This window comes from Myxine glutinosa, chromosome 9, assembly GCF_964187855.1.
Source record: "Myxine glutinosa chromosome 9, kmMyxGlut1.1, whole genome shotgun sequence".
Taxonomy (NCBI): Eukaryota; Metazoa; Chordata; class Myxini; order Myxiniformes; family Myxinidae; genus Myxine; species Myxine glutinosa.
Genome location: NC_136269.1, coordinates 72,394,449 through 72,420,767, shown reverse-complemented (window position 1 = coordinate 72,420,767; position 26,319 = coordinate 72,394,449). Strand labels below are relative to the sequence as shown.

Genomic DNA, 26,319 nt, shown 5'->3' with positions numbered 1-26,319 from the left:
AGAGAGAGAGAGAGAGAGAGAGAGAGAGAGCTAATGTTATGTAAAAAAAAATCCTTATAGCTCAAAGGTAGAGTGACTCACCTTTCAGCTACTGTTGAGTCTGGGTACAATTCCTGACCTGACAATAAACTATTATCCCAGTGCTCCAATGTGTGTGCTTTCCTTCAGAGGGAATTAACCTTGGAGCTCCAATTTGCTCGTATTTGCTGGTGGACATGGAAGATCCCACTATGCATTTTGACAACAGCTCGGTTGTCCGAGCAAAATTTGAAATCCCTCCCCCTAATCGACATGGGGTCGCTCCAGCAGCATTGCTGCCATCCTCAGGAACGACGCAACCAGCAGAGATGGTGCTGAAAATGAATAAATGAATTAAGTGCTTTTGGACTAATCCACACTATCGTACAAAATGAGCATTGCTTACTTACCTCCTCCACTGAAGGTGAATGGAGGTTATGTTTTCACCCCTGTCTGTCTATTTGTGAACAGAATATCTCAAAACGTTTTGGACGGATTCAGAGGAAACTTGGTGGAGAGGTTGGGTGTCTGACAAAGAGGAATTGGTTCATTTTTGGTGAAGATTGTAGTCCTGCTCAGACAATTTTTAAAGTGATTCTTCACCATTGAGTGATCGGGCTAAAACCAATATATAGCACAATATCTCAAAAAGTTGTGGACGGATTTGGATGAAACTTGGTGGACAGATTGGGTGTGTTACAAGGATGAATTGCTTCGACTTTGGTGAAGGTCTCAATAGGGATCCGGATAAGATAAATTTTGAATTTTTAAAGTCATTCTTCACCATTGAGTGATGGGGCCAAAAACAATATATAGTACGATATTTCAAAAAGTTGTGGATGGATTATGACAAAACTTGGTGGATGAGTTTGTTAGGTGACACGAACAAGCCGAATCGATTTTGGTTCAGGTCCGAATCCAGATCCGGCCTGTCAGTGGGATAGAAACCATAAACCGTTCAGCTTGGCGGAGGTATGATCTCTACCTCGTGCCATTATAGTTAGACATGTGTTATGATGTATTAAGTGAAGGAGATACTATGCTTTCTCAGCTATTCGGTAAAACTATCAGTGAGATGCGCAAATAAATCGAAATTGACCATGAGAAATGTAGTCGGCAATCAACAGATAAATATATTATATATTAGGAGTCGCCAGACACATCGTTTGGGTTTCAGTAATACGAGGAAGAGTATGTATGCGTTCATATGGCACAAAATGAAAATTGTGGAACAATCCTGGAGTAGTGGCGGTGACCTCGAGAGATGCAAAAAGGGATGCGATGTTAAAATCAGTATTGAGGATTGCTGTTCTTTGCAAACTCGCTTCAACTTAATAATGAACCAGCCGTACCAAACGTGGCAAATTGGTACATTCAAGTCCACCTGGGTAGCAGTCGTGCAAGTCTCGACTTGATACAAGTGTTGCGTCACATGACCGGCACAGATCCAGTGACCTTGCCGAACATCACCTTAAGCTGTTTAATAAATGTTCAGCTCTCCCTACCCACAGCCTCTCCAACCATAAGCTCTACCGAGATGAACCCGTTTATCTGTGAAGGAATAACAAAATATTTTTCAATAATAATTTTCAATAATACCAACGAAATAAGCAGCAGATGTGACAACAGAGAAGACAAGCAAAAACTATTAATGCGCAGAATAAAAATAAGCACATAATTTCTCTAATTAGCAGATCATCAGTGGAGTCAAAACAACCACAGGAATCATGCTCTGAAGAGCCACAGTGATGAACCGATGCTGCTGCCTGTTGATATGATATGTAGCCCTATTAAAGAAGACTCCAAATAGGGATCAAAATTCGACGCCTTTTTTGCATAAGCAACAAATAGATGTCCTCAATACCGAGCAAGCAACTCAATCGATTATTTGGAAATTTGGAAATTTGGCCATTTGGAAATAAAATTTGGAAATAAAATAAATCACAACGCAACATTTTCTTCCTCATTCCGTTTCTGTTCGTTTCTAGATGTTGCTCTCCACATAACTTTGTGCGGTGTCACGTGTGGCCACGTACCGGTTTGAATGGTTGATAGCGCACACCTTCCGCCATTGACAGAACTTTGAGCTGTGCAGGCATGATGCGTGCCGGGTTTGACAAGAGCTCAAATGTGGGCTCAGCTTCCTTCTTCTTCTCCTCCTTTTTCTCCTCGGTAGTACTGCGTTCCGTCTCATCCTGCAATGGGATGGGCAAGTCGTTTTTATCTATTATTTATTTAAACAAATGCTATTGTCCTTCCAAGTCACGATGATCACAATGTTATTACAGAACCCACAGAAACTTGAGTGGGGGTACTTAGTATTCCGTACAATGTGCGTTCGGCACAATGGATGACTTGCAATCCACAATAAAAACGAAAATGACATCGGTGACACTGCTAACCCAATGCACACTGACAAAGGAAGGTTTGCAGCATTTTAATTTTTTTTTTTTACAAGATCTAAGGCTCGTAGTGGAACTGCCAAAATCCACGATTAGAAATAAGGTGGAGGGTAGCAGGTGGGGGAGGACAGAGAGATAAATTGAGACAAAATTGAGAGAATGGGGAAGAAAGAGAAGGGATGACAGGAGAGTTTGTGAAGAATGGGGAGAGTACGTAAAAGGAGGTTGGAAGGAGACAGGAGTAAGGGAAGTGGAGAGGGACAAAAATCCATTATTTTTACTTGCGTAATAAACGGATGGTGCTTTCGCTCCAGAAATGGAGGGAAACAATAATTTTAAATGGATATACATTGCCATCAATTGTCCTGGGACACACACAGCGCGATCCTCTGGTACTCCGAGTCCTGCAAATGCACATCGCACTGGCACTCTTCACTCATACATGCTTCCAACGCAGGCTTCCTGCCAGCAAAGAGTCATCCTTGCTTGAGGCTTTGAGGATCAATCTGCATCATCGTGTGTACAGAAAAGCTGCCGGAGAGACCTGCAGTTGACTCATCATGATTCCTGCCGCTTGATCTTTGTGGCCTCGGGTCTCTGCTGCTCTATGCAATTTCCTTTTTCAGCGCTCGAGCTGCCGATTTACCCAACTTTTACCACTTCCTGGCACCTGCATAAGCTCCATGTGCTCTGATACTCAACCTCTGGAATATGGGGGTAAAACCTGCCACCCTTGAGGGGGTGGACATCCAGTGCTGGATTTGAACCTGTCACTCGGTCTTTCTGTGAAGCTTGTCACAAATTCCACTCCGAGCCTCTCAGGCCATCAGAATATCAATCGTAGATAGATAACATTGTTTTTTTTTTTTTTTACCGTGAAAAGGAGTTTGTCCCTTCTGGGCTGTAGCTTCAATGTTAACAACGTTTTGAGGATGTTGGTGGAAGCACTTCAACGTTAACCTGGTACTTCACAGGAGCCCCAATTACACCAAGATGCTGTTCAAGCTACTTCATGCAGCCAGATCTTGTGAATGAAAAACTAAAGTGCAATGTTTGATAAACAATTGTTGATTAAAAGTACATGCATCACAAGACTCGGGCAGCACAAGAAAGGAGCCATCTGTGCTCAGCGCATAATGCAAATTGAAGCGCTCAAGTGATAACAGAGCTCGACTCTGACCTACGTTATTGTTAAGTAATCAACAATGTTTCCATTAAGAGTGGATTATTATCATAATACATACAACCAGGGGAAGGATTGATTTTAGATAGCGAGAGAAAATGTGTAACAAATGACAATCTTCTCAATGCAGGCAGCTTATTTTGAGATGCAAGGCCCTGAGCCAAATGTAGGTGGCTGACCATCAACAGTTATTCATCCATACAAAGGAAGCCACCACTGTCTGTCTGTCTTGTATGTACCCCTAAACTGGTGGATGGAATGAGTTGAAACTTGGGTGGGTATACTTGGGGCCTACCCGGAAATGTTTCTTGTGGTTAAAATACATTCATAGCCCTGTTTGTTTTGGCTTAAGTGGTGATGCAAATTTTCCGTGTAAATGTGTATCATGTAGCGCCGTTCCTGGTGGGAGTGGGTATTGCAAGTCATAATGTAATAAATTCTGCATGAAAACTGTAGACATTGGAAATTATCATGATTATTTGAGATGCTTGTTTGACTAATAAGCACTCTTTCACCACTGAACCAACTTAGATTAAAACTGCAGTTTGTGCTCAGAGTGTGTGGCGGAGGTTTTAGGGAGTTGGGACTGTTTCACCCAACTTATCGTTTTAACATTAAAGTGTGGAAATTATTACAGTACTATACTGTATTTTCTGCATGAAAGCAAAATTTGAAGTCCACTCAGAGATGACCCAGATCATTTGGGGGAGTGGGTAAATATATAAACAGAGGAGTGGATAAATAAATAGAGGTGGAAGTGGGTAAAGTAGTACGGTAAGTAATTGAAATATTTGGGAGAATTGTGCCTTTGATGATACAAGCACGAGAGTTGGCACACAGTTAGAGTATGCCCGAAGGAAGACATTTGGCTATAGGGCCATCGCAGATTTGTCCTGTGACAACAATGGCGGCCATTTTTAAAAATGGCCTCCATTGCTTGTTATTAGTCCCCTACCGGTGTACACCGGAGGGGACTATAGGTTTGCACTCCGTCCCTCCGTCTGTCCAGTCAGTCAGTCAGTCAGTCAGTCCGTCCGTCCGTCCGTCCGTCCGTCCGTCCGTCCGCCCGTCCGTCACGCAAAGAACAGTTTTCCGGACTTTTTTTCTAAACTCTTAATGCTAATAATTTCAGACTTGGTACATGGTTTCCTCATGATAAGTTACAGATCAAGTTCGAACTTCACGACGTTTCGATCATTTTTGACAAAGTTATGACACTTTGAACTTTGGTAATTTCCCCAACAGTTTTCCGGACGACAGACTGCTGGTAGGGGACATGTATTGTAGCGCAATACTCAGAATGCTTGTTGTACACCGCACCTTTCCTATGCCATCTCCAGGCATTGCAAATCGTCATTGCTGGGCACCGAAGGGGGCTCGGCAGTGACGCACGCTGAAAGGGAGTACTCAGTTTTCACTCTGGTTGTTTGTTTGTTTGTTTGTTTGTTTTCTTTCTTGTTTTCTTGCTTTCTTGTTTGTTTGTTTGTCCAGGCGATATCTCAGCCATCCTTTGAGCTAGGAAGCTGAAATTTCGGCACAACAGTGAGCAAGTCCTTTGACAAAAACTGTATTTTTGGTTTTTTAATTAATCAATAAATTGAGGAGTTATTTAATTATTAGCGATTAATTAAGTACTTATTTAATTAATCAAATTTCCTTTCTCTTCTGACCATTATCTCAGGCACCTTTTGAGTTAGGAAGCTGATATTTGGACATGCCAATGGCCAGGTGATTTGGCTGCAAAGGCTATTTTTGATTTATTAATTAATCAATTAATCAATTAATCGATTAATTATTTGATTAATGACGAAATCTTTTTTTTTTTAAGTTACAGATTCTGATGAAATGGTGGTGGTTTATGTGTTCTCTGACCGAATTGATTAACAATTTAATTTTTTAAATGATTATTATTTATTTATTTTCATTATTAATCATTTATTTATTTTCTTTCTCATTTGGCCAATATCTCAGGCACCTTTTGAGCTCGGAAGCTAATATTTGGACATGAGTGACCAAGTGATGTGGCTATCAAGGATATTTTTGATTTATTGATTAATCAATTAATCAATTAATCGATTAATTATTTGATTAAGTACTATTATTTTTTTTATTTTTTTTCAGTTACAGATTCTGATGAAATGGTGGTGGTTTATGTGTTCTGTGACCGAATTTATTAATAATTTAATTTTTTAATGATTATTATTTATTTATTTATTTCATTATTCATCATTTATTTATTTTCTTTCTCATTTGGCCAATAGCTCAGGCACCTTTTGAGCTCGGAAGCTAATATTTGGACATGACAGTGACCAAGTGATGTGGCTATCAAGGATATTTTTGATTTATTGATTAATCATTTAATCGATTAATTATTTGTTGATTAATTGATTAATTATTGATTAATCAATTAATTATTTAATTCTTTATTATTGACTTATTTAATTAAATTTCTAAAAGATACATCTTCGGATGAAGCACATGTGGTTTAGTTATGCTATGAGCCAATTGATGAAGAAAATATTTTGTGATAATCTTTTATTGATTTTAATTATACAATTAATCAATCAATTAGCGTACACCTCTCCCTCCCAATGCAGCCTCTATGAGGTGCACTGCGGTATTGCCGGGCGCCTGAGGCGCCCCGGCAATGCCGCGCTGTAGGATATTTAATTATTTGGCATGGGGGCGGTGTACTTTGAATGTATCTGTACTTGTTTAACATATATTTGGTACATTACTGTGTATAAACTGTTGTTGTGGTCATACAAGCTTGACATTTGGCACATAATTAAAGACACCTAACTCAAGGGTTATTATATATTTGTCCTGTGGCAACAATGTTTTTCAAATGGCCGCCATTTATATGGTATATTATACTACTACAGTATATTATGGTATATGGTATATTAATTTGTATAAACTGTTGTTTGAATCATACAAGCATGGTATTTGGTACACAGTTAAATATTCTGACTATTAGAGTCATCACAGATGTGTCCAATAAAAATGGCGCCCAATTTTTAGTACGGCAGATAGGTGAAATATTTGGGAGAATTGTGCCTTTGATGATACAAGCACGAGAGTTGGCACAGTTAGAGTACGCCCTAAGGAAGATATTTGGCTATATGGCCATTACAGATTTGTCCTGTGACAACAATGGCGGCCATTTTTCAAAAAAGGACAAATCTGCGATGGCCCGACAGCCAAATATCTTTCTTGGGACATACTCTGACAGTGTGCCAAATGCCATGCTTGTATCATCAAAGGCACAAATCCTGCACCTATCTGCCATGCTAAAGAAGGTGGGGGGGGGGGGGGTAGATTAATGTCTAAAGGGGGAAGTGTCGAGAGGGGAATCAGTGAAGGAATAGAGGGGAGTTGGCGAGGGAGTTAAGGGAAGTAGGTGAAGGGATAGAAAAGGTAGGGAGAGAAGAGATAGGAGTGGGAGTGGGTGGAGGGGTTGAGGGAAATGTGTACTTGGATTGAGTGAAAGTATGGGACGGTGTAAAGCAGACCGTGGGATAACGGGAATAAGTGGAAGTGAATGGCTTTGAGGAAAATGTGTAAAGGGGTACAGGGAAATGGGAGAAGGGGTTGCTGAGTAAGCATATTAAAAGGAGTAAGTTTTGCAGGTGTTAGCTGCAATGTGTAGTCAAGTTAATGTACAAATTGTCATTACCTCCGCCACCGAAGGTGGACGGAGATTATGTTTTCACCCCTGTCGGTCTGTGAGCAGGATATCTCAAAGTTATTGACAGATTTGGACAAAACCTGGTCGATAGGTTTGGTGTGTGACAAGGGTGAATTTATTTGATTTTGGTAAAGATCCGGATCCAGATCCAGCCTATCAGTGGGATACAAAACAAACTGCTCAGCCTGGCAGAAATATGCGCTCTACCGAGTGCCGATCTCGTTCACATTTGCTTTTTCCTTCAATGAGCCAGGGCGTGGCCACCTCCATGCTCTTGAGCGACCATTCCCTTGTATTCGTGCCATACAATGTGCATTCAATCTTTCCCATATCACACCCAACGAACAGGTTATGGAATATCATCAACGATGCAACTAATCCAATAATAACAATGTTGGCTCAGTGCTGTGAATAAAAGGCAAACAAAGATCTCGTAATCAAACACAACTCCAGCTTTTGACTCACCACCTCCATCTTCTCTTCATCCTTCTTCTTCTCTTTTTCCTTCTCCTTTTCCAACTTCTTGTACTTGGCTGTGATGGATAACACCGCCGTAGACACCTGTATAGAAAGACAGCAAGTTTGTCAGAGGCAAATGCAGACAAACAGGCCCGATAGTTTAACAACGGCATAGCCGGGCTTGGATCTGCGGAGTGGGGAATCTGCTGTCCCCCTGTCATGTGAGCAGATCCTCAGCACTGATTGGTGGACGTTTATGAGGGACATACTTACATACGGAGAGACAAACACTGTTCTAAATGGCATTGCCCTACGGGCTACGCCGTAGAAGTATGGCTGCTGAACCACAGACCGATGATGTCGTCAATTTTTTTTTTCTCAACCATTTTATCCCTAGATCACACTCAATAAATTTCATACTGATCGGATCAAGCGTTCTACTTGTCGATTTATGACATCATAATGAAGGCACCTATGACATCATCATTAGCACATGTTATTCCCCATTGGGAAGCCTTTATAATGAGCCACCTTCCAATTTTTGTTCCATGGAGTGGTTTCAGAAATAAAGGTGCAAAGTTTTTCGGTTTTTCTAAGATGGTGACCGTACAACATGACCTATGACGTCATAGCTATCATTAAATTCTACAGGAGGAAGCGCTCCTATGGTGAAAATTTTGTGTCAATCTGACCAACAGATGCAGAGAAAACGCTTTTTGAAGAGGGGGAAAACCCCGCAAAATGCCGGCGGAAGGGACATACAAACATGGAAGAAATAGAAACATACACCGGATGGACAAACACTGTTCCAGCTGGCATTGCCTTGGGCTACGCTGTAAAAATCAAGTCAAAGAGGAATGGTGGGAAAGGAGTTATCAAGTGAAAGAAAATGAACAGAATGTTCTGCGAACAAGGAAATCAGCCTGGGATTTGAATCCAAGCTTTCCATCTCAGCTGAAACTGCCTGCTCTGGACGTGAAGGACACTGGAATACAGTCCTGCTTCGGAAATTTGGAAAATCACTTCTCAAGAGAAAGCCTTCTCAAACACAAATTTCCCTAATTGAGGCAGTTCTTACAACCTGCAAAGGCGTACTGGCGAGTTATGCACTACAAAGTCGCAAAGGAATGATATTTTATCAATAATTCACAAAGTAAGATCTTTCTTAGGGCCAAGAAGGGCCGATTCTCATTGTAAAAGCTGCACAATGCAGATCGAGCTGCTCATAGGCCGAACTAATCAGCATTTTGAACATTTAACTGATGGATTGGACTAATGTGCATTTAATTGTCATTCAAGAAAATTAAAACTTCATGCTCTTCGTGTCAGTGGAGTAGCAAGCTGCATTAACTCCAATAAATGCCTTGCTTTTTATATGGCAAGCTGTGACTCCAAAATGAAAGCACAACAAAGCGTTTGCTCTCGAAAACACGACATGTACTCAACAAAGCCATGATCCGTGCGCGTTCAAAGGGGACAAACACCGCATTGCATCAATACGTGCATTCATCCTCTCCCTGCGATTTCCTCATTCATGAAAACTCGTCCTTGGTAAAATTTATACATAGATTAAAACTCGATTATACGTATAATTTTTTTTTTTTTAAAGAAATCTCTGAATGTAAAAAGTAAAAGCTGATTTATTCATTTAAAGTCTTTTCTCTTTAAAGAGGAATCCTTTTCACCCAGATCGGTATTTTCATCTCTTTTATCTAAAGGATTGTACAATAATATTGGAGGCCTGTTTGAAGGGAAATATGTTGGAGGAGGAAGGGGGGAAGATTCAGAACAGACAAGGCAGCTGTGAGTAGAATCATAGGAAGCAGCCAGGCAAGGAAAATGAACAGAGCAGGTTGTGATTATAATTTTGAGACTAATTCTAGGTAGGGGAAATGGAATTGAGATGAAGGAAACAGCAGGAAAAAAACCCCCCCAAAAAAAACCGACAGATAAAGATCTATTATATTTTCAAATGAAAACTAACTTCCCAAGAGGTAACCTTGTCTTTAAAAGGCTAATGAGGTTAAAGACAAACAAAAGGAAGATGTGACAGCACCTTCTGGTTTTTTTGCACTGAACAAAAAGACCGTGACACTGCACTAGTAAAGGTACAAACCTTCTCTTTTTCCTTTTCTTTTGGGGCCTCCAGGGGTGGTGGGTAGGCAAATGTTGATGGTTTACAATTGGACTTGTACTGCACCTTAGGCATCTGCACAGGTACACGCACCACACATATGATGCATCATGTATTCATGTTCCACAAAAAGAGCACCATCCATATACATGGCATGCATTACCCTACATACAGATGTGGGCACACACATTTAGACAAGACTTAGAGCACGCACGCACGCACGCACGCACACACACGCACGCACGCACGCACACACACACACACACACACACACACACACACACACACACACACACACACACACACACACACACACACACACACACACACACACACACGGGTGGATACGTCGAGACCTGGGAGGGCTCCGTTCCACATTCTGATACCCGAATTTGAAGATGACAATCAACGACTTTTGTTTCATAAATCGTTTCCTCACAATTGTAACCAATTTATTGATCACTCCAATGCACACTTTTTTTTTTTTTTTTTTTGTATACAAGATCGAGGCTCGTGAAAGAGCGAACATTAATCACACAGAAAGACAAACAGACACACAAAACAAATAACATCGGGAGCGGTAGACAATATGGGGAGAGAGGGGGAAGGACACAAACACAACATTTGAGAGCAGGGACCGAGAGACATGGAGACATCGAGAGAACTGTGGGAGGGAGAGGGCTTTGGGGGGAAGGCATGGGAAGGGGGGGGGGGGGGTGGGAGAGGTATAAAACGTATGGACACTGCCAAGACTTCCAGGAAAGAAGTTGGAATTTCAAACAAGGTGGATCTGGGGTGAATTAGTGGGGGTAGAAAAGATCAAGGTTTTGGATGGGGGAAGATAAGAGATGGTGGTGAACAGCTGTTTTGAAGACCTGGAGGGAGGAGTGTGATTGAAGTGAGTATGGGAGTTTGTTCCAGAGGCGGGAGAAAAGAGGAATGAAAGAGTGAAGGTGAGCAGAGAGCCGAGATTTCGGCAGTTTAACCATCAGAGGGTGGCTGGCAGATCTTGTGCGACCTGTAGGAATATTTGGGGGACAGAGCACAGAGAGAGAGCTGGGGGAGCAAGGCCGGAGAGGAGTCAGTAGAAGACAGAAAGACCACCTACCTGCCTGCGGTGAGTGAGTGAAAGGCCCTCAGAGATAGCTTCATCGCGGGAGATTCCAATGATTCTGAAAGCTTTGGATTCAACAGCGTGAAGCCAAGCCAGGTGTGAGGCAGGAGCACCAGCCCATAGGGGAGAACAGTATTCCATTGAGCTGCGGATGAAAGCCTTGTATGTGGTGAGGAGCTCAGGTGTGCCTAGGAAGGACTTCGCACGACGGAGGATGCCCAGTCGGCGACTGGCTTTGGAGGCCAGCTTGGAAATGTGGTTTTCCCAAGAAAGATCATGGCAGATGGTGAGAACCAAAAGCTTGAGCGACAGAACTTCTTGGAGGATTGTTGAGAAAGTAGATTGGAGGGTTGTCCAGTCGATCTTTTCGGAGAGACATAGTAAGAGTGTGAGATTTGTCAGGATTGAAAGACATGTTCCACATGTTTGACCAGTCTGTGATTTTGTCCAGGTCTTCAGAGAGTGAGGAGGCTGCAGACTGCCGATCTGAGGGAAGAGGAATGGAGCGGCAGAGAGTGGAGTCATCAGCAAAGAGATACAGAGGATTTTCCAGAGAGTCGGAGAGATCATTGATAAAGACCAGAAAAAGCACAGGGCCCAGCACACTGCCTTGGGGAACTCCAGCCTGAACGGGAAGGGGAGATGAGAGAAATCCATTCAGGGCCACACGTTGACTACGACCAGAGAGGAAGTCCGCAAGCCATGCATGGAGATTTCCATGGATACCATAGGAGGAGAGTTTGGTGAGCAGAGCTGGGTGCCAGACCGTATCGAAGGCACGTGATATGTCAAGGGAGACAGCTCTGATTTCCTGTTTGGCATTGAGGACCTCCATCCATTGTTGAGACAGCAGAAGCAGCATGTCCAGAGTAGAGTGACCTGGTCTGAAACCAAATTGATGATCAGAGATCAAGCCATTGGAGAAGAGGAAAGATTTCATATCCGAAGCAATGATGGATTCCATGACTTTGCTGATAATTGGGAGCAGGCTGATTGGTCTGTAGTTGCAAGGATCTGTTTTTGCACCTTTTTTGTGTAAAGCGGTAATGTTTGCTGATTTCCAGGATGCTGGCAGATGACCTAGAGCAAAAGATAGGGTGAAAAGAACAGAGAGAGGGTGAGATAGAGCGGCAGAGCAGGATTTTAGGACCCGTGGGCTGATGCCATCTGGTCCAGTTGCAGAATCAGAGTCGAGGTTTGACAAAAACTCCTCCACCTTGTCAGGAGAGAAGGTCACAGAGTCCAGGAGCAGTTTGGTTCGACTGGGAAAGGTGGGAACAGAGAGAGATGGGTTTGGGACTAAGGATTTTGAGGCAAACACAGAGTTGAGGCATTCGGCTTTGTCACGTGCGATGTCAACTGTGTGGCCATTTGAGGTAAGGGAGGGGATGGAGGGGGAACAAACACCAGAAACGGATTTGACCAGACGCCACCAGGATTTGGAGGAAGGAGACAGGTTTGAGAGTTCATTCTTGAGTGAGGAGAGATAGTGCTTCCTGGCACTCCTGAGGGTAGACACACACTTGTTCCGAGCTTGGTGGAAGGAACTGAGATTTCCTTCAGTTGGATTAGCCTTCCAAGAGGCAAAGGCAAGTTGTTTCAGGGCAACTGCCTCACCACAAGATTCAGTGTACCATGGACGGGAGGAAGGGTAAGACAACTGAAGGCGAGATGGGATAAATCTATGCATGAGAGAGATCAGTTTGCTTTGGAAGAATTCCCAGGAAGAATTGATGTCAGAGGCAGTGGAGATGGGAGACCAATCCAGACGATTGATGGCTGCTTGAAGACCGTCCCAGTCGGCCTGAGTGAAATGCCAGACTCGTCGACGCTGAGGAGGCTCTCTGAGAATGGCCAGAGAGATGTCCACTTTGACAAGCACATGATCAGAAGAACCGATTGGAGCAGAAGAAGAGCAGCAGACATTAGCAGGGAAGTTAGTCATAACCAAGTCTAGAAGAGAAGATACTCCATTGGCTGAGATCCGGGTCGGGAAATTGACAGATTGTGTCAATCCCAGTGAGTCACAGAAGTCCTTTGCTGAGGTGCCATGACTGGTGAGAGAGGAACCCACACCCAACCAGGTGGCATGATGACAATTGAAGTCACCACATATGAGGAAGAGAGAGTTGGGATGAGTGGATAGAAGTTGGTCCATGTTGTCAGACAGTGAAATGTAGATGGAGTCATCACTGTTTGGGGGACGGTACAGAACACATATGAACAAAAGGTGGGAGCGGAGAGGAAGCCGTAGCCAGAGGTACTCCTGGGGGTGAGGAGGAGAGAGGGCAGTGCAAGGAGAGTGAGGAAGAGAGTTTTTGATAAAGATAGCCACCCCACCACCAGGCCGAGGCTCAGGTCTATCATACCGGAGGAGGGAGTAACCAGGAAGAGATATTAAGGAATCAGAGACATCTTGAAGGAGGAAAGTCTCTGTTAAGCAGATCAAGTCTGGATTGTCAGAAGCAACCTGTATGGAGAGATCAGTCAGGTTTGAGCGAAGGCCCCGGATGTTTGAGGTCCATACCGTTAATGAAGAGAGAGGGGGAGCATCGGGTACAGGACAGGGGAGGGGAGGAGTAGGGTAAGATGAAGGATGAGAGGGGGAGGTAGGGAGAGCAGTTGTTAGTGTGTCAGCGATTGCAGAAGAGTTCCAAGAAAGGGAAGGATGAGGAGGATGAAAGGTTTGAAGGTGAAGGGATGAGGCACAGTGAGGGGTTGTTTGAGGGGGGGCAGAGGAAAGAAGAAGGTTGGGGGGGGGGGGTGGAGGTATGAGATAGAAGGGAGACGAAGTGGGGAGGAGGCAGCTTTGAGGAGGAGGGGAGAGGAGGGAGAATTGGAGAGGAATGGTATGGGGGGAGATTTGAATGGGAGGGGTTGGGGGGGAGTTTTGAAGGGGAGGAGTGAGGGGGGAGTTTAGGAGGGGAAGGGCAAGGGGGGAGTTCAGGAGTGGAAGGGCAAGGGGGGAGTTCAGGAGTGGAGGGGTAGGGGGGGAGTTTAAGAGTGGCGGGGCAAGGGGGGAGTTTAGGAGTGTAGGTGCAAGGGGAGGGATTTGGATGGGAGGGGCAAGAGGGGAGTTTAGAAAGTGGATGATTAATGAAAGACGAACATTGAAAACAAATTGGGTTTGTTGTGATTTTCAAGTTAGCAATCCAGTTCAGAATGATGGAGGAGGGATGGAATGAATGTGAATTTAGACCATGTAGTGAGGGAGACGTATAAGATATTGAATTTCTTTTTTTTGAGGTGGAATGAGTTGGTGAGGAAATTGAGAAAAGCCTTTTAAATAGGAAGAAAAACAGCGTGTTGTAAAATACCACTGAGTAAAACACTGAAGGGGAAAGGTTATACATATTTAAATAATATTTAAACAGAACCGTGAACAATCTTATGTGCACAAAAATACCAACGGGGGGAGAGCCGAGAGGGACCACCACGAGTCACGTGAAGGGCAAACGGTGGATGGCAAGGAGTTAATGGGGGCGGGGCGAACAGCACACCTGGACAGAAAATACAGGATGAGTCAACAGTACACGTGGAGAAAGGAAAATAAATGTTTTTGGTTTTTTTTTTGTTTGTTTGGTTTTTGGGGGTGGGGGTGGGGGGGAGGTGGGGATTTAGAACGTTAGACAGAGTATTTTGTTCTGGGTAGAAGGGAAAAAAACTAAGAGCAAAGCAAAACACGATTAAGATAACAAACACCGACGGGGGTACAACTACAAGGCCGCACACGAGGAGCAGAACACGATTAAATAATTACAAGTTACAGGAAATTCAAACCAAAAGTAACTATAATCAAAACAATAACGCATGGACGATAAAATAACGAGTTGAAATTTGACAATCTATCTGGGGAAATGGGGGAGAAACACGTGGTCGAAGAACGAACGAACGAACGAATAAGAATGAATAAACGAATGAGAACAGAGAAGGAAATGTTTTTTTTTTGGATTTTTTTGAGTTGTGATTTACACAAGGAAGAGGGCTATGGGGTGAAAAGATTGGGAAAACAGAGAACGAAAGTTATTGGATCACAAAAACACGGACCGCTGAGAGAAAAACAAAGCCTCAAGGTTGTACAGTGTTCACTGTACAACTACAAGGCCTCAAAACACGACCCGAATTAACACGATTTTCAATACAGGTATGAAAGATTTGCACCGAAAATCTTCGTCGGGAGACAATATATACACCATAAAATAAATAGTTATAACGAAAATACAAATGGGAACAATTACTTAACTTCGATTTCGATGGATAGCATGGAGAGCTGAGAATAAACGAACCCTCGCCAGCAAGACCGGAAACGGAAGTGAAAATAAATAAACACACTATAAACATTAGACATCCGCAAGCGAATAAATGAAGCTTCCGTCCTCAGAATTGGTACAAAAAAGTTGTTCATTAAAATTTGCAGACTTCAATTGGCAAGGCAAGAGAAAACTTCAGACCAGACCAGTATTTTTATTGCACTCATCATCAGGAAATATAATGGAAAAAAAAAAAAAGTTGCTAATTTGTTGTTCGAGCAGCCCTAAATTCTCATTCCTATGTAGCAACAGATTTTGAAATTTGAATCATATAGATTCTAAACTACCCTCTCGAAAAACTTGTAAATCAGAACCCTGGATTCTGTGGGATCTAAAGCTCTCAAAATTATTGCAATATCCTGTGATGAAGAGAAAGCACAGGATTTGTTGCTCTCACATTGCAGGCAGATCGGCGGTCTCTGTTTTATACCGTCCATTCCCCGACATTGCTCCCTCTGCTCTCTCTGTCACTCTGAGCCTCCCCAGCATCTCCGGCATGCATGCGTTCTTCCAGGAATTCCCTCCTGGTTAACCATCAGAAATCCAGGTTGACTGCATACCTCAACTCTTTTATTCTCATTTCTCCCATATATGGAATCACCTTGCAGAGGATGTTCCGTACCACTCTTCCCTCTGGAGCTAGAAGCAAAAAGTGCACCACCATCTCTCGTATTCCCCAATTCTGACCCATGATCTTTATTTTATTACCCGTTCACCCCTCCCCTCCAATTAACCTTTCCTAATCCAACCATCATAATGAGGGTTTAAAAATCATTTCGAAATAGGTCAAATGTCATATCCAGCCATAAATAGGTGAGGTCAAAATGACCTAGTTTGCAAAAAAGGATTCCATGATACCCTAAGGTTCGTCATTACCTCTATGTGAGCACACAAACAGTTGCCAAATAAGAAATTAAGACACCAGACCGATGTCTACCTGCTTTAGTGTGTATGGGAGTGGCAACATAGTTTTGTGCCAAGTCTTGTCTGAATTGGTTGAAAGACAGAGGCATTGCAAGACATAAACGTTAATTTTGCAAGTCATTTTGACCCTTGACCCCTGTGTGATCCCAAAACAACCCTAATCCAAAATGCTTCTGCACACACCTGTACAGGCTGTTTGAAAGTACATCTGTGCCAAAGCTCACCTCTATCGACTGAAATATGAGGTCAAATGCAGCAAGGTAAAATGCGGCAAGGCAAAATGAGGCAAGGCAAAATGCCTAATTTTTAGTGTTTCACTTATTTTTCAAGGGGCCTAAATCAGAGGGAAAAATGAAGGGGTAAGGGTGTATTGAAACAAGGTAACTTGACTGCAAATTTTAAGAGGATTGCCACAGAAATGAAGGAATGGTGTGGGATTGTAATTTGTTGGAAAGAAAGTAAAGAAAGAAAGAGGACAAACAATATAGTTCCCACCCTGTAGGAGGGGAGACAGAAACAGGGGAGAAGACTTACCTTGAGGTCTTTGTTGAGTCCAATGACAGCAGTGGGAGTGAAGGCGAGGGACATGAAGTGGGCCATAGGGAACCAGAACCAGAACTGCGTGAACACAAGTATGCCCACAATGGATGGCATGTGCGTGTGGCCAGTGCGTGACTGCAGCGAAATGGTCACGTTCCGGCCGCCTGCAGAAGTAAAGAATGACAGGTCAAAAAGTGAAGAAAAGAAAAACAAGGCCAGGAGGTGTCAGCAGAGATAACAAAACGTTAACATGGCTAATACAGAGGTAAACTAAAAGCGTCCACTCTGAGTCTGGGTGGGGAGGAGGGAAGGGGGAGGAGGGAGGGGGGAGGGGGTGTGAGAGGTCGGTGGTTCAAATGCCGGTCGGGTCATATCAGACTTTTAAAATGGTACGTATTATTTCCTGACTCGACGCTCAGTATTTCGAAGGATAGAGCACGGATAAACAATCATGAGTTGGTTATAATATCACAGGCCTTTATGCACCATATGGCCTCCTCCTGCATTGAAGTTATCTGGAAGGGAACTCATTATTATTAGCACAGCTCCACCCTCCACCCCCACCGCGAGACGGGTTTTGAATCACTTCTGTCTGTCTGCGCCGCAACTTTTTACCATCTGAGCTATTGTCACCATATTTTCACCAAAGCTTTATGATGAAATATGGAGAAGACAAATTAATAATTTTGTCAAAAGATCAAAGGTCAGCATCACCTAAAATCATCAATATTCATCAAATTGACCTGAAATTTCAATTTACCATTCGAGTTTTGTCATAAATATTTTTACCAAAACTTTATTATGATAATATGGAGAAGACAAATTAATAATTTTGTCAAAAGGTCAAAGGTCAGCATCACATTAAATCATCAATTTTCATCCAAATTACTTGAAATTTTAAGAATTTACATATCCGGTCACATAATTCGTTCACCAATTAAAAGATAGAAGCTGATTATTTATTTTAGATCAAAAGCTGAAAGATCAAGGCAGAATAAAATTGTCAATTTTTTTTCTTAAACTGTTTTCGTCATGTTTCGCTTATGGAAGAAGAAGACGTATGAATACAAATAAACGCAGACAGGATTTTGCATTTTCAGATGCTTTCTAGTTATTATAATATTAATAATAATAATAATAATAATTATTATTATTATAGCATTCAGGTACTCAACAATAAGCGAAATTAAATGTATTTTTAACCAAAGCTTGTACGAAATCATAATTAGACAAACAAAATCACAACAGTATGATTATAATTACAAGATTATAATCAAAATGAATTATAATTCTTGCATCGTAATCAAAAGTATTTCACATTTTATAATATCAATCAACACCTATTGGATTGCTACTATAGGCTTTGTTAAGCTTTTAATTTAGTCTTTCACGAGAGGGTAATTAATTACTCTGATGAACAAATAATTTGCTAAAAATTATAGTGACAAGGAAACAATTCAAGTCGGTCGCAGGCGTGAGAAGATCGAGTGCACAAAGGTCATTTTTCCTTTGGTACAAATGTGCTCAGGACTTGTGGTCAACATAATTTGCAATGCGAAAAAGTTCAAAACACATTTCCAAAAGTTCTAGAAATGTGACAGTCACAATGTAGTCCAAGACATGTGGGGGTGTTTTTTTTCATGATAGTCTCATGGGCCATTTTGAAACGTTTGCTCAATTTGTGCTTCGCCCTGTAGACACCAGTGAAACAGAAAATCTCAGATTGCGCCATTCAGCTACATCTCGGTTACTTCATTCAGTTCCTCGTCGTCGGTAAATCTGTGGCCACACAGGTGGGATGTTAAATCTCAAAATGATAATTGGGGGGCAGGTTCAGTAGTTAAGGGAGCCGGGTTCAGGCTGCACGGATGGTCATTCATATCCTCAAGGCCACAGTCCCGAATGATGATCTGCACAAAAGGGGCTTTGTGTACTACCAAGTGTTAGTCAACATCCATTGACGTTTTCCCTTGATGGCCTGCAACAATTTTCCGCAAGGGTTTGCATGGCATTCCCCTACGATTGTAGTTTTGTGAGACATATAAATCAATCCGCAGGATTCCTTTGACATCCCAGAAAATTGAGACAACGATGTTGGCAGCTGAAGGTTGCATGCGAAATTACTGTGAGGGCAGTGATCCCTTGTGCATCCAAGGCATAGATTCCAATTTAACGGTTCCAGAGCTGGTGACACGATGCCGTCCATTGCTGCCGATCAGGAGTGCTGCGGTTTTGTGGGACCCATCTCACCGAGACCTAGATATATGATCATGGATGACGAGGAAAATGCCGCCAGAAGAAAGTTCTGTGTACGCTTCGGCACCTTTGATGTGGAAATCCTCCACGATTAATGTCTCGACCTGAGCAACTGTGCATCGGCCACCTCTGCTCGCTGTCCTGACCTAGGGTCATTTTAAAGGGTGTCTAATCCATGCTTTCAGAGTCAGCCACCCATTAGACTACTGCAGAATATGTGGGTATGCACAGCTTCACCACACCGGCCACCATGCATTCACGGACTTATTTGGAGATGGCAGTTCCTTTCCGTAAAAATTTGACGACACCATAATACCACGAGCCTCAGTTTTACTGACATCCATAATTTTAATTGTCATTCAATCAAATACGTTTTACTAAGATCGAGTGGACTTTTGAAAACTTTTGCATTTTATTCTAGAACGTCAAACAATGTCAGAAGAATGAAACTAACTTTTAAGTAAGTATAATTTTAAGTTTTATGACGATAACATAAAAATAAATCAAACAAATAGCCCATTTTCTAGTACTTTTTGAGTACCCCGCATAAAGTACACTGTTATTTTGACATTCGCCCATATATTAACTCGCATTTACATTGTGCTCTTTTGTACAGGATGTGCTTTGCAAATGTTAACTAATCGACAGAAAAACATACAGTCCAGGTGCTTCATTTCACTACGAAAGCACAAGTGACAACATGCTCAGCGTGACCAAATGAAAAGCAGTTTAAAATGAGGCTCAAGCTCAGACGCCAACAAACCGGTTCATTATTCCGCTCACAGGCAAGATTCCTCCGTCACTTCCAAAAATAATCAACTTGTGGACGAGATCGCCCTTCCCAAATAACCCCACATCTCCATGAGTGACAGATTGACAGAAGCACTGAACAAGATACGCCGCACACTCGGTATGCCGAGTGTGGTGACAAGTTTGACTGTGGAGAGTCATGAGGAAACATTCAATACGGCCTGTGTGCCTGCAGCTCCATTCTTCTCAAAGCAGGTCACAGCCCTGGTTTGAAACGACTGCCATGGATCCGGTCCATCTCACGCCACGGAATCGAGCAGGTGAAGCAAATGGCAAAGCGACGACATCCCCGGTGTGTCAAAAATTTCCACATTTCACTTTTACTGATTGCTAAACAAGCCGCCCCAGTTAAAAACGAGACCAGCACTCAGTAGAGAGCATACCTCCGCCAGGTGAACAATTTATGTTTTGTATCCCGGAGTAGACCAGAAATTCACAATATAGAATCACATTTAATCAAAATCATCCATCCACAACTTGAGATATCCTGCAATATATCGTTTTTGGCCCTTTATACTAGAAAAATTATACTAGTCTTGTCCAAATCCATCCATATCTTTTTGGGATATCCTGCTATATGTTGGTTTTAGCATCATCTCTAAAATGGTGAAGAATCAGTTAAAAATTAAATAATTCTCATATCCGAATCCATGTTCAGATCTTCACCAAAATCGAATCGATTAGTCCTCATCACACACACACAACTGGTCCACCAAGTTTTCTCCAAATCCGTCCGCAACTTTTTGAGATATTTTGTTCACAAACAAACAAACAAACAAAAGAAAAATCACTCATAGAGTGACACTTGGAAAAACAGAACAAAGTAGAATGTCACTCAGTAGAGCATCCTTTTGACCGAAAAAATAATGAGTGGTTGAATTCAGTGACCTGATATGCAAATCGTCTTCAAAGTTTAAGTTAATCAGCGGAAAATTTACAATTTTAGAAATTTGGCCTATGTTGACCTCAAAAATAGTTGGTGGTTGGTTTCAGTAAGCTGATATGCAAATCCTATTCAGTTTTCAAGCCAATCAGATGAAAATTGAGGATTTTAGAAATATGAAATTGTTGACCTATGGCCTATGCTGATCTCAAAAATAGTTGGTGGTTGAATTCAGTTAGCCGATATGAAAATCATATTCAAATATCAAGTCAATCAGATGAAAATTGAGGATTTTAGAAATTTGAGACTAGTGGTTGAACTTTTGCCAATGTTGACCTTGTGACCTATGTTGACCTCAAAAAATATTTGGTGGTTGAATTCAGTTAGCTGATATGAAAATCCGATTCAAATTTCAAGTTAATCGGATGAAAATTGAGGATTTTAGAAATTTGAATTGGTTATTGACCTTTGGCGTATGTTGACCTTTTGGCCTATGCTGATCTCAAAAATAGTTGGTGGTTGAATTCAGTTCGTTGATATGTTAATCTGATTCAAATTTGAAGTCAATCGGATGAAAATTGAGGATTTTAGAAATTTGAGAATGTTGTTGACCTTTTGGCCTATGTTGATCTCCAAAATATTTGGTGGTAGAATTCAGTTTGCTGATATGAAAATCCGATTCAAATTCCAAGTAAATCAGATGAAAATTGAAGATTTTAGAAATTAAAAAAAAAAAGTGGTTGAGCTTTGGCCTATGTTGACCTTTTGGCCTATGCTGATCTCAAAAATAGTTGGTGGTTGAATTCAGTTAGCTGACATGTAAATCCTATTCAAATTTCAAGTCAATTGGATGAAAATTGAGGATTTTAGAAATTGGAAATGGTCGTTGACCTTTGGCCTATGTTGACCATGTGACCGATGTTGATCTCAAAAATAGTTGGTGGTTGAATTCGGTTTGCTGATCTGTTAATCCTATTCAAATTTCAAGTCAATCGGATGAAAATTGAGGATTTTAGAAATTTGAAAAAAGTGGTTGAGCTTTGGCCTATGTTGACCTTTTGAGCTCAAAAATATATATGATTTTGTCAGACCACGAACTCTACCATTTGGTGAAGTTTCGTGAAGATCGGTTTAAAATTGTGACCTGCAGGCAAGTATAAGTGAGCGGACAGACGAACACACACGCAAATAAACCGGAGTGATCAATATACTTGTCCAAAAATTTTTTTGGGCCAAGTAACAAACAGACAGACAGGGGTGAAAACATAACCTCCATCCACCTTTGGGGTGGAGGTAACAAAAATGGCAGTTTATAGAACTTAAAGGCACCCCAGAGACGGATGCAAAATGGAGCAGCCAGACATCTGAAGACGAATCAGACAAGTCAAATTATGCCACACCGTTGAGGTTTACCATAACAAATATCAGTTATTTTGTTGAAATTGTTTTTGAAATACTGTTGTTTTCTTTTACTTTCTGTTTTGGTCTGTGTTCCCGAGACGCAGAGTGGAGTTGGATCAGTCAGCATTGAAGAAGGGTTGGTTAAGTGGCCCAAGGAAAGCAAAGCACGAGTTGGAGTTGGCAATGAAGATTGAGTTGATTGAGGAGAGTGGTTAGTGGAGAGTGGTTAGTGGAGAGTGGTTAGAGGAGAGTGGTTAGTGGAGCGTGGTTAGTGGAGAGTGGTTAGTGGAGAGTGGTTAGTGAAGAGTGGTTAGTGAAGAGTGGTTAGTGGAGCATGGTTAGTGGAGAGTGGTTCATGGAGAGTGGAGCGTGGTTAGTGGAGAGTGGTTAGTGAAGAGTGGTTAGTGGAGCATGGTTAGTGGAGAGTGGTTCGTGGAGAGTGGTTCGTGGAGAGTGGTTAGTGGAGCGTGGTTAGTGGAGAGTGGTTAGTGGAGAGTGGTTAGTGGAGAGTGGTTCGTGGAGAGTGGTTAGTGGAGAGTGGTTAGTGAAGAGTGGTTAGTGGAGCGTGGTTAGTGGAGAGTGGTTAGTGGAGAGTGGTTCGTGGAGAGTGGTTCGTGGAGAGTGGTTAGTGGAGAGTGGTTAGTGGAGCATGGTTAGTGGAGAGTGGTTCGTGGAGAGCGGTTCGTGGAGAGTGGTTAGTGGAGAGTGGTTAGTGGAGCGTGGTTAGTGGAGAGTGGTTAGTGGAGAGTGGTTAGTGGAGTGGTTAGTGGAGAGTGGTTAGTGGAGAGTGGTTAGTGGAGTGTGGTTAGTGGAGAGTGGTTAGTGGAGAGGGGTTAGTGGAGAGCGATTAGTGGAGAGCGATTAGTGGAGAGCGGTTAGTGGAGAGCGGTTAGTGGAGAGCGGTTAGTGGAGAGCGGTTAGTGGAGAGTGGTTAGTGGAGAGTGGAGAGTGGTTAGTGGAGAGTGGTTAGTGGAGAGTGGTTAGTGGAGTGGTTAGTGGAGAGTGGTTAGTGGAGAGTGGTTAGTGGTTAGTGGAGAGTGGTTAGTGGAGAGTGGTTAGTGGTTAGTGGAGAGTGGAGCTGCATTCCAGTCCAGCAGCACTGTTTTGAGTCTTGGCAAAAACAGGCATCATCCCTGTTAGACTGGTGGAAAAATGTTCAAATTCCACTTCAGGGGGTACGGAATGTTAGGAGCAGGCATCCATGTCAGCTAGTTAATATGACCCATACTGAACATATTTCAGGTGGATGCCCATTGATTTGGGCCTTTTTAATTTTTTTATACCAAAAACAAAATGGCCGGACAAATAGAAAATGTATAACTTAGAAAATGTCTGATAACTTCAGTTGTACTGAAGCTGTGGTTCTGAAATTTGACATATATCATCGCAGCAATACCAGTAAAGTGTCCAAGAAGTATTAGGCCATTCCATAACGAATTGATAAAGTTATATACAGATCAGTCACAAAAATGTACAAAAAATCTCAAAGCTGAACTCTGTTAATTTTCAAATCACGCGACTTATCTTGACTTTTACTGTGGGTATGTTTGTGTAGTTTGGTATATTTTACTCCAGTGATACCAGTAAGATGTCCTGCAAATATCATGCCAAACTATACATATTTGATAAAGTTATGTGCATATTTATATACAATAGTCAGATTTGACTATTAAGAAAAATATGTTAACCTTTACCAAAAATATGGTTCTGAAATGTTGCATTTGTATCTCATTGATACCTATGAATTGTTCTAAATATATGAATTGTCCTAAATATATTGATGCAAAGATATTATGTTTTAATCACATGTTAAAATCATTTATTATATAATAAATTATTTTAGCATAATGTGATTTTAGCATATGTGTTTAAAACATAATTTCACCAAATCATTAGGCGTTAAACCTCTCACAAACTTGAAACTCATTATGGAAAGATTCACGTATTTTCTGTTCGTATCCACCATGTTGGGCGCGGCCGGAAGTGCCTCGTTATCAGGTCAGCTTCACTTCCGGTGTTTCCGCTTCCGTTCAGCATCAGTGTTGCCTGATGTTCAGACCGATGACCGATGTTTGAGATGAACTTCAGCTTTTCACCAGCTATACAGGTGCAGCATTGATCTTTTTTGGCTTGAACACGGACATCTTTGCGACGGGAAAACGCTGATTGAAAAGTTTGATACCTACAGCCCGCAGTCCGGCTATCGTGAAGTCGGGCTGCACAAATTTCAATTTTTTATAGGATTCGACATTACGGCAGTAATGGGACGGCACGGTCGGGACGCCACGTAAAAATGCCGGCAGAAACTGGCTATCATCTATCTATAATTCCAGTAATCTCTGTGTGTTTGTTTGTACGTTTGTACGTTTGTACGTTTGTACGTTTGTTTGTTTGTCTGTGACCGCTGTTTCTCGACAACTACCGGTCCGATATACTTGAAACTTGCCAGGTATATTGCTGGGGACCCGAGGATGTGCCTTTTCAAGGTTTGAAATTAATCGGACAAGTACTTACCGAGCTATGGCGATTTAGCCGTTCGCCGTTCGCTTTGGCTTTGCGAATGGACCAAACCATTCATGTAAATAGAGGGGGGGGGGGGGGGGGGGGGTGTTCTGTGGTCGTTCGCTTTGGCTTTGCGAATGGACCAAACCATTCATGTAAATAGAGGGGGGGGGGTTCTGTGGTCGTTCGCTTTGGCTTTGCGAATGGACCAAACCATTCATGTAAATAGAGGGGGGGGTTCTGTGGTCGTTGCGAATGGACCAAACCATTCATGTAAATAGAGGGAGGGGGGTTCTGTGGTCGTTACTGCCACGTGGTTTCAAAGTTTTTTTTTGTTGTTGTTGTTTGCACGCATGTTTTTTTGCACCCACGTACGGGCACGCCCTAGGATGTTTACACACACACACCCCTACACAAATTTTTTTTTTTTTTTTTTTTTGGCAAGGAACGGGCACCCACGTACGGGCACGTCCTAGCTTATATATAGTACGGGCATGCCCTAGTATTATGCAATTTCTGATGTTTGCAGGATGTGGTGAACTGAGTTGAGCTTCAACATGGAATCCAAGGTAAAATGCCAGAGCCAAAAGCGGGGTTCTGACACAAGTACTGACTGGACCCTCTGCATCTTCTGTCAAAACAGAGACCCAAAGAAACCAACGAGAAACCTCGGAGACGCCGGAATTCAAAGAGTCCGTGAAGCCGCTGCAGAGCGCAAGAAGTACAATGACTCTGAGAACTGGCACACTGTTGAAAGAATTCAAAACATTGACTTTAAGGAAATCACAAAACAGACTGAAGTCCTGAATCACAAAGACTGCTATTCGACGTTTACAAGTTCGTTCAAAATAACTCGACTCAGGAAAAAATATGAAAGCACTCTTGCCACCTCAAGCAGTGCACCTGAGACAAGTTCACCACCGAGACCATCTCTACGCAGTAAACTGTCCATTATGGACACTGATTTGTGCTTTTTCTGCCAAGATAAAAGTTGCAAACAAACGTATTTGGTCGCTACCTTTGATGTTTCTGACAAAATTCTCCAAGGAGCTCAAACAGACCCTGTGTTGCGGTGTCGCCTGGCAGGAGTAAGTGATCTCGTGGCTGCTGATGCCAGGTATCATCTTAAGTGTTATGTACAGTTCAATAGAAAAGCATCGAAATCTAGTACAAGCACAACTCAAACGTCCAGAGATATCTGCTTTGAGAAAGTCGCATCTGAAGTATCGACTGGACTGGCCCGAGGTGAAATCTATACGCTTCTAGACGTTTGGGAAAGGTACAGGTCTTTGCTCAGCGAATTCGGCATTGACGCTGGACCATACCGGGACAATAAATCCCGCCTCAAAGAGAAACTACACCGACTTCTTCCAGGACAGATCAACTTTGTACCTCAACTCGATCCACATCAACCACAATTGTTGTTTTCCACACTGTCATCTAAGATCGCTGTTCAGACACAGAAAAGGCGTTCGGATGAAATGGAGACAAAGAGAAATATGGATGATCTTAGGCCAACCCAGTTCTCGCGCTCAGAGACAGAAGAGTTGTTGACCTTGCATCACTGCGCGTTACGCATTAGAGGTGACATCAGTTCTCGTCCAGGCCTAAATAATTGCACGTCAGTTAGTAAGGAGAGTGCCGAAAAGATTGTACCGGAGAGCTTGTTTCTATTCCTCAGTATTTTGCTGT

General features: G+C 42.3%; 1 protein-coding gene across 1 annotated transcript in view; it reads right to left on the bottom strand.

The window, feature by feature from the left end:
• PSMD1 (proteasome 26S subunit, non-ATPase 1) overlaps positions 1 to 26,319 on the bottom strand; it is a 398,075-nt gene that overhangs the window by 5,541 nt on the left and 366,215 nt on the right. Inside the window, exons 20-23 of the mRNA XM_078784439.1 lie at positions 16,770 to 16,939; positions 9,870 to 9,962; positions 7,760 to 7,855; positions 2,055 to 2,213 (exon numbers count right to left, since the gene is read on the bottom strand). Coding sequence (XP_078640565.1) covers positions 2,055 to 2,213; positions 7,760 to 7,855; positions 9,870 to 9,962; positions 16,770 to 16,939 — 518 coding nt within the window. The remainder of the gene's footprint in view (positions 1 to 2,054; positions 2,214 to 7,759; positions 7,856 to 9,869; positions 9,963 to 16,769; positions 16,940 to 26,319) is intronic.